This window comes from Micropterus dolomieu, linkage group LG12 (genome assembly GCF_021292245.1).
Source record: "Micropterus dolomieu isolate WLL.071019.BEF.003 ecotype Adirondacks linkage group LG12, ASM2129224v1, whole genome shotgun sequence".
Classification (NCBI taxonomy): domain Eukaryota; kingdom Metazoa; phylum Chordata; class Actinopteri; order Centrarchiformes; family Centrarchidae; genus Micropterus; species Micropterus dolomieu.
In genome coordinates this window covers 36,854,494-36,862,948 of record NC_060161.1, presented here as the reverse complement: position 1 = coordinate 36,862,948, position 8,455 = coordinate 36,854,494, and the positions used below count along the sequence as shown (strand labels likewise).

The window sequence follows — 8,455 nt, the reverse complement described above, 5'->3', positions numbered from 1 at the left end:
CTAACTATAAGCTTTATCAAAGAGGAAAGTCTTAAGCCTACTCTTAAATGTGGAGATGGTGTCTGCCTCCTGAACCCAAACTGGAACCTGGTTCCACAGGAGAGGAGCTTGATAGCTGAACGCTCTGGCTCCTAGTCTACTTTTGGAGACTCTAGGAACCACAAGTGCATTCTGGGAGCGCAGTGCTCTGGTGGGGTAGTAAGGTACTATGAGCTCTTTAAGATAAGATGGTGCCTGACCATTAAGAGCTTTGTAGGTAAGAAGAATGATTTAAAATTTTATTCTGGATTTTACTGGAAGCCAATGCAAAGAAGCTAAGACAGGAGAAATATGATCTCTTTTCCTGGTTCCTGTCAGAACACGTGCTGCAGCATTCTGGATCAGCTGAAGAGTCTTAATGGACTATTTCAAGCAGCCTGATAATAAAGAATTGCAGTAATCCAGCCTAGAAGTAACAAATGCATGGACTAGTTTTTCTGCATCATTTTTATTCCTGATTTTCGCAATATTATGTAGGTGAAAAAAGGCGGTCCTTGAAATTTGCTTAATGTGAGACTTCAAGATTCCTCACAGTGGTGCTGGAGGCCAGGGTGATGCCATCAAGGGAAACTATATCTTTAGATAATACGTCACGGAGGTGCTTAGGCCCCAGAACAATAACTTCAGTTTTATCTGAGTTTAACATTAGACAATTACAGGTCATCCAGGTTTTAACATCCTGAAGGCACATTTGAAGTTTAGCTAACTGATGAGTTTCATCTGGCTTGATCGATAGATATAACTGAGTATCATCTGCATAACAATGAAAGTTTATGGAATATTTCCTGATAATATTGCCTAAAGGAAGCATATATAAAGTGAAGAGGATTGGTCCGAGGATAGATCCTTGAGGAACTCCATGACTAACTTTGGCATGCATGGAGGACTCATCGTTAACATGTACAAACTGATACGATACTGATCGGTCTGATAAATAGGACTTAAACCAGCTTAGAGCGGTTCCTTTAATGCCAATGAAATGTTCCAGTCTCTGCAATAGGATCTGATGGTCAATGGTATCAAATGCAGCACTAAGATCTAATAATAATAAATCTTTATTTGTAGAGCACTTTTCAAAAACAAGTTACAAAGTGCTTTAACAAGTGTAAAGACAATAATACCCAAGAGACAATACAAAAACAATAAAAGATAAAAGCATGAAAACATTGAAAAGACTAAAATAAACATTTAAGATAAATATAAAATTAGTAAAATACAATAAAAGGGATAAAATAAAGTCAAATAAGATCGGGAAAGGCTCTCCTATAAAAGTATGTTTTAAGAAGGGACTTCACTGGAATGGAGTTCACTGACTCAGCCGGCCTGCTTTCCTCGGGCAGGCTTAGCCTCGGGGCCCTGACAGCAAACACTCTTTACACCTTTAGTTTTCAGTCGAGACTCTGGAACAGACAACAGACCTCTGCCCGAGGATCTCAAGGTACGTGCTGGTGCGTATGGGACTAAAAGGTCAGAAATATAACAAGGCGAGAGGCCATGAAGAGCTTTAAAAGTGATCAATAGAATTTTAAAGTCAATTCTAAAACATACTGTCAATAGATTTTTGGGTTAAACAGGTGAAAAGGCTGTTGCAATAATCCAGGCGTGATGAGATGAAGGCGTGTAAAATGGTCTCGGTGTCCTTAAAAGTTAACATAGATCGATTTGGTTATGTGAAGCAGTTAAGTGAACTCAGCATTCCAGGGTCTGTGGATCTGACGGGCAAGTACATTTGTGTGTCATCAGCAGAAATATGAAAAGAAATGCCATGTTTATGGATAATATGTCTAAGGGGAAGCAGATACAAGGAAAACAAAATGGGTCCTAAGACTGACCCCTGGAGGCACACAATATTTAACTGGACAGAACAAAGAGACAGTTGTTTACAGACACACAAAACTTCCTATTTGACAGGTAGGATGAAAACCATTCTAGGGCAGTACCAGAGATCCCCACCAGGTGCCTCAGTCTGTCTAACATGATGTTGTGATCAATGGTGTCAAAAGCAGCGCTAAGGTCCAGGAGTACAAGGACTGAGCACATGCCTTCATCAGCAGACATTAAAAGGTCATTGGTGACTTTAAGCAGGGCAGTCTCAGTGCTGTGGTACTTCCATACAAATAAAATAAATAATAAAAATAAAATATTGTTGTTTTCCAGTACAGTGAGCAGCTGTTTGGACACAATTCTACTTATTCCTGCTCGGTGTGTCAGATGTTCAGTTACTCCTCTGCCTCCTTTAGCGGTAATGGTACGTGTAATAAGTGTAGTTTATTTTTAGACATGGAGGCGAGGCTCAGTGATTTAGAAGTCCAGCTCCGCACCTTGGTAGATCAGTCTTTAGCTACTGTAGCTAGCCAGTCCCAGGTATTCAGTGCGGAACGGCCTGAGTTAGCCTGTGGTAGCCGTCCCCCATCATCCCCTGTGCAGCCAGGAAGGGGTGACCTGGTTACTGTCCGAAGGAGGAATAGTTGCAAGCATTCAAAGCCCACGGGTCATCACCAATCTGTTCGCGTCTGACAGATTTTCCCCATTAAGGGAAACATCCGCTGAGAAACCAACTCTGATCATTGGCAGCTCCATTTTGAGAAACGTGAAGTTAGCGAAGCCAGCGGCCATAGTTAAGTGCATCCCTGGGGCCATTATTTTGTCTTACTGAAACCTGGCTGGTGATGAAGAATATGTTAGCCTAAATTAATCCACCCCCCCCCCCAGTCATATTAATACTCACATTCCTCGAGGCACAGGCAGAGGAGGTGGAGTTGCAGCCATCTGGGACTCTAGCCTACTAATCAGCTCTAAACCTAAACTAAATTATAACTCATTTGAAAACCTTGTTCTTGGTCTTTCGCACCCAAGTTGGAAATCACTGCAACCAATTCTTGGTTCACTTTTAAAGCTCTTCATGGCCTCTCGCCTTGTTATATTTCTGACCTTTTAGTCCCATACGCACCAGCACGTACCTTGAGATCTGTTCCTCAGAGGTCTGTTGTCTGTTCCAGAGTCTCGACTGAAAACTAAAGGGGGCAGAGCGTTTGCTGTCAGGGCCCCGAGGCTCTGGAACAGCCTGCCCGAGCAAATCAGGTCGGCTGAGTCAGTGAACTCCCTTCCAGTGAAGTCCCTTCTTAAAACATCAAAACAACACCAAATCCTACTTTACATGTAGGATGAGAGTCCCACCCTTAACACATCCACATGTCAACAAACACTCAATGTCATAGCACCACCTGCTGGCAACAGGAAGTGTCCCTTCAGCAATGCAGCCCCGGCGCACTGAATCACCAACATGCACAAAACTTGCGGTTCATGTATCATCCCAAGACCCAGAAAAAAAAAGCCTCTTGGAGCCATACCTGAAATCAGACAGGCCTATAATCCTTTTTAGGGGTTGTAACAGAACAGGTTTACGTGGTTTCATTTTCACAGAACACCATATATTTTGTCATACTGCACATTGCTGCAGCTCCTCTTTTCACCCTGTTTTGAAGGCTTTGTTTTAGCTATGGAGTGACACATGTTGTCTCTAAATGATCTTTGTCGGGAGTTGCACATGTGCAGTTCCTAGTTAAGGACTACTAGCCAATCAGAAGCAGGGCTTCGGTTCAGCTGTAGGCTACATGTTGCCGACCAGCTTGGCAACATGGACTGGAGCGAGAGTTTCAGAGTGGCGAGTTATTAATCTGTAACAAAAGTATCTTTCATCAATCAAGTTTTAACTGAGCTCTGTCTCTACATCACAGGAACAACTTTGTGTCCACTGACTGCCTGGAGGGTAGCTAGTGTTGGGAAGGGAGAGGAGAGCTGTGTGCACAGTTTTTCCACTGGTGTTTCTGAGGGTGTGTCGGAGAAGCCGCTTCGTGAGATTATGTTAATAAAAGACATTACTCCCTCAAAAAGTGAACATGTAAACAATTGCAAATGAATAAATATTTGCTATTGGAAGGTGCAACTTTTTCCAGCCATCTGTAAATAGAGAGAGTGAGAGATAATAAGCATGTATATTTCCCTTTACACATAATCTACAACAACTTAAATGTAGCATATTCACACCTAGTTCATCCTTAAAGCGACGAGAAACCAATTCGTCTAAATCATGCCGTCTATGCAGTCAGCTGCTGTTGAATACTACGTGACTGTCTACAACGAGGACCTGCAACTTTGACATTTAATTTAACCAACGTTAGAACTACAATCAGGAAGCAGTGTTAGATTCTTGTTCAGCTCACGTTTATTTACATGTCCGCTCTGGTTTAATCCTTTTAGACACGCAGACTAAGTTCAGACAGGCGGCTGGCAGATATATTTAGAATACGTCAGAAACTATAGTTTAATGGCTTATTAACATTAATGCTCCTCCACTGATAAACACGGCATTAGCTTTGTTTTTTAGTTTGTAGTTTGTCTGCGTGTAGCACCTTATCACCACAGCAAATTCCTCGTATTTGTAAAACACTACTTTTTTTAATAGTCATATCTACTGTTATAAACGGCCGATGAAATGCAATGGGCTCATATCAGCCGATAGACATCGGTAGGGCTCTAACTAACATTGCTCTGTATCTTTCACTGGAGGCTCAGCAATGTGAGCACAGCTAAATGTACTAGATGATAACAAATCGGTTAGTGAGCTGGACTGGTTATTATAATAAGATTGTTGTCACACTGTCCTGAGACGTTATGTTGCATTATTGTATATTATGTTGGTCACGTAAGTTACAGCGACTGAGACGGCAGAGAAGCTGTGTACCTGAGTATCGGTAAAACGACAATAAATCTAAATTGAACGTTATGAAGCGAGCAGTTCCGAACTAACAATACTGTCTCTCTCTGCGTCACTGAAGGCTAGTACAAACAAATTGTACTTTTACATTTTTTCTTACTGGCTAAAATCTACAATTTGACAAAATACTGGCGGTACACAGGATAGTAATATGGGTCACTGATAGGGATGGGTGTCAAGTAGCGATACCTTTAAAAGGTATCGACTGAAACAGTACTAGTATGAAAACATCTCCAGTCAAACCAGTAAATGCTCCGTACTTGTATAGCACCTTTCTAGTCTTTGACCACTCAAAGCGCTTTTACACTACATCTGCATTCACCAGTCACACACATTCATACACTGAGCCTAACGGCTCAAACTGTTCATGTTATTCCACTCTGTGAAAGCAGGTTTTAATTGTAGGTTTCATTCACAGAAATCGAGGTGCTTGTGAGACGGAAGTTAGATAGCTCATATTGTTTGATGCAGCTTGTTCTAACAAAAGAAAATTCCTAGAGTTTAACAGAATTATATTATTCTAAACAAAAGGTTTTAGGTATTAGTTATGTTATTATTTATTATGTTAGTTATTTGAAGGGGGGGGGGGCTGCGTTTGACTGCATCCTGTCTCTGGCTAAATCTAATCTGTTCACTGCAGATTAAACCTTCCTTATCTGATCACTATATCTTCTGTTTTAATGCTTCAGCTGCAGACGATCATCTGTCGCTGTTTTGTAACATTGTAACAAGCTGCACTTGTTACAAAAAAAAACAAAAAACAAAAACAAATCACACCCGTAAGTGTTATTGAAACTAATTTACATTACTTTTCCAAAACTTTTCCAACCCCTTTTCAAACTAACTTTTTATGGTTTTTGCTACACTCTTAGAAGGAATGTGTAAAATATTTACACAAATTATGTGTACCACTCTAGTCTACACATTTTGTGTCAATATTTAATAAAAATGTGTTGGAAGAATTCAGCTTTTTTACACAGAGTTATGTGTAGTTATAAATCAACACAACCTGACTTTGTTCACTGCATTCAACACAATATTGTGTAGACTGATCTGCTTTACACACACCCTGTGTCAGCTTTAAAAAATAACACAATTTAAAAAAGCGTCAGCTACAGTAGCCTATTTGATTTAGCTGAACAGCAGCCGACCCAAAGTGTTTTTACTTTATTTATTGAATCACTTTACTCTGAATTCCTAAAAAAAAAAAAATGCAACTCAGTGGTCAATGAAGCCCCGAACATCTCCGTTTCTCAGAGACAATATAACAACACTGGTAATGCCCACCATTTAGAAGCTAGCCAGTACTTACACTATTCCTAGTATAATGTTAAATATGTTTTTGAACAGACAATTTAGCTTCACGTAGGCTAACTAGGAAGGACGACAGACGGTGGCTGTTGCTTAGTTACGCTTAGATGCCGACTGACGACAACTGTCCACGAGCTCAAGTGCATTTCGGGAACAGAATAAAAAAAGTGGACACGACGGAGGGAATTTGCGCCAGTGGTGAATGCTAGCAAGAATCTTGAGGTAAGTTGTAAGCTTATTGAAATCATTTCTTAACTTATATTTACATGTAAAATGGACATATTGTGCGGTTGTTATTTTTGCTGGTTTAATCTGGTTTCTAACAGAACTGTTGGACACTGTACTTTACTCTGTCACTCAATAATAACGTAGACGTTCGTCAATTACTAGAGTTAATAAAATGGCGCCGGGGATGGCGCAGTAAAAAACCCGAAAGGCTCAGGCTGAAGGTAGTTTATTTCAGACACGTTGGTAAGTTTCCATTCTAGTAAAATAAGCACGATCTTGTCTGCATTATTTTAATCATTTTGGTGCACTCTGTACTGATTAACGTTATGTGTAGGTTAAAGTGTAGTAGCTAGCTAACGTTAGCTGATCTAACGTTAGAAGTGAGCTAAAATGATTGGAATAATGGAGAAAAAAAAAAGTTCTGCCGCCATTGGAGCAAGCTATGTAACGTTACTGTAGCGTTAACATAACTTAATATTAAAACGGCACAGACACAGCAGATACGATTTATTTTAAATGAAGTGTTGTTTCTCTGCTTGCAAGATGGAAATTTAACTTTAACATTAATGTTAGTTGTGCGCCGTTTTTATGAGGGTAAGTTAAGTCGTTAACTTACTCCGTTTGGTGTGACTTGGATGTTATAACGTTATGGCAGTACAGGTAACGTTACTGTTACTCTGGACTGTGACTGTGGACCCCTAACTCTGGCATCCAAGCTCTGGCACGAGTCAGTCAGTTGTTAGGAAAGAAAAAAAAAACGTCTCTGACGTGCTACTAACAAGCTAACGTTAGCTCAGAATGGGCAAGTGTCTGAAATTCAGAAGGCCAGAGATACGGACGTGTTGCGAGACGAGGCTGAGGGCAGCAGCGCTGAGGTTAGCTCAACAAGCGGATCAGTGTGCGAGTCAGTCACACTATGGCGAGCGCTAATGAAACAGCGGAGCGAGCTAGAAGACCCGCTGCAGATTACTGGTCAGTGAATGTTACAACAGTAACGGTGAGACAGTTGTGTATGAGGCGAGGACCGTGTCTGTGTGTCGCCGTTACGCCGCTGTTGTAGGCTAACTAACGCACATTATTAAACAAACCCAAATGCGCCAATCACCAGGACTAGGGAAAAAAAAAAAAACGGAGCCCAACTACTTATCCCCGATGCTTTCAAGCCAATACATCGTGAGCAATGTACAATCCTGAGTCAAATTCCTTGTATGTGTACACATACCTGGCAATAAAGCTGATTCTGATACTATACGTTATAATACTATATTTCAAGCAGCCTTTATATGCTAAAACAGAACAGGCTAAAAAAATAATTGGCATTCAAATTAGCATATTATATTACATTACCTTATTTTAGCCAGGTTGTAACTAATTATAACACACATACTGCACTAGTTTCATTTATTATTCTATTTATTTTGTATTTTTGGCTTCATAGCATAGAGTTCGTGATGTGATTAAATATGAACGTGAGTATAAAATTTGGGTAACTTGGTGAATAATAATTTTCTCGAGTTTCAAATTCATACAGATTTTACATTGTATGGAAGTGAAGCTGGCATTAAATTTCATCCTGGGTGGTATTAAAAAGGTCTGGTTATGATGAAGGTTATGATTGAAGAGCCTGGCTTACTACTTTTTTGCATCATGAGGCTGGAATATTTATTTTCTTCTTTCTTTCTTTTCTTTGCTGTGTAAGTTAGCTAATGATGTAAGTTACCTCATATAGCCATGGCTAGTTAGGGCCCGAGCACGACCGTGCGAGGTCCCTATTGAATCTGCTCGGATTATATTTTTTTTTTTTTTTTTTTCTGCAAAGTAGGCCCAAATGACATGGCCTAAACATACTCGAAAAGTCACCAAAATTTGCAAACATGTCAGAACCGGTGAAAAATTTCGTATTCTACAAGTTTCGCACATGGGCGTGGCAAAATGACTCGCTAGCGCCACCTTGAAAATTGGAAATGATTAGCCCCTCGTTCACGTTCAACCTACATGTACGAAATTTTCTGGGGACATGTATCGTATCAAGACGCACAAAAAAGCCTCAAGAACCCATAGCCTAAAGTCAACAGGAAGTCGGCCATTTTGAATTTTATG

General features: G+C 40.3%; 1 protein-coding gene across 1 annotated transcript in view; it reads right to left on the bottom strand.

Annotated features, from left to right (window-relative positions):
• Positions 1 to 6,273, bottom strand: part of LOC123979976 (zinc finger protein 271-like) — a gene marked incomplete at its 3' end in the record, with an annotated part of 13,197 nt that extends 6,924 nt beyond the window's left edge. The window contains exon 1 of the mRNA XM_046064089.1: positions 6,229 to 6,273. Coding sequence (XP_045920045.1) covers positions 6,229 to 6,273 — 45 coding nt within the window. The remainder of the gene's footprint in view (positions 1 to 6,228) is intronic.
• Positions 6,274 to 8,455: the final 2,182 nt, after the last annotated feature.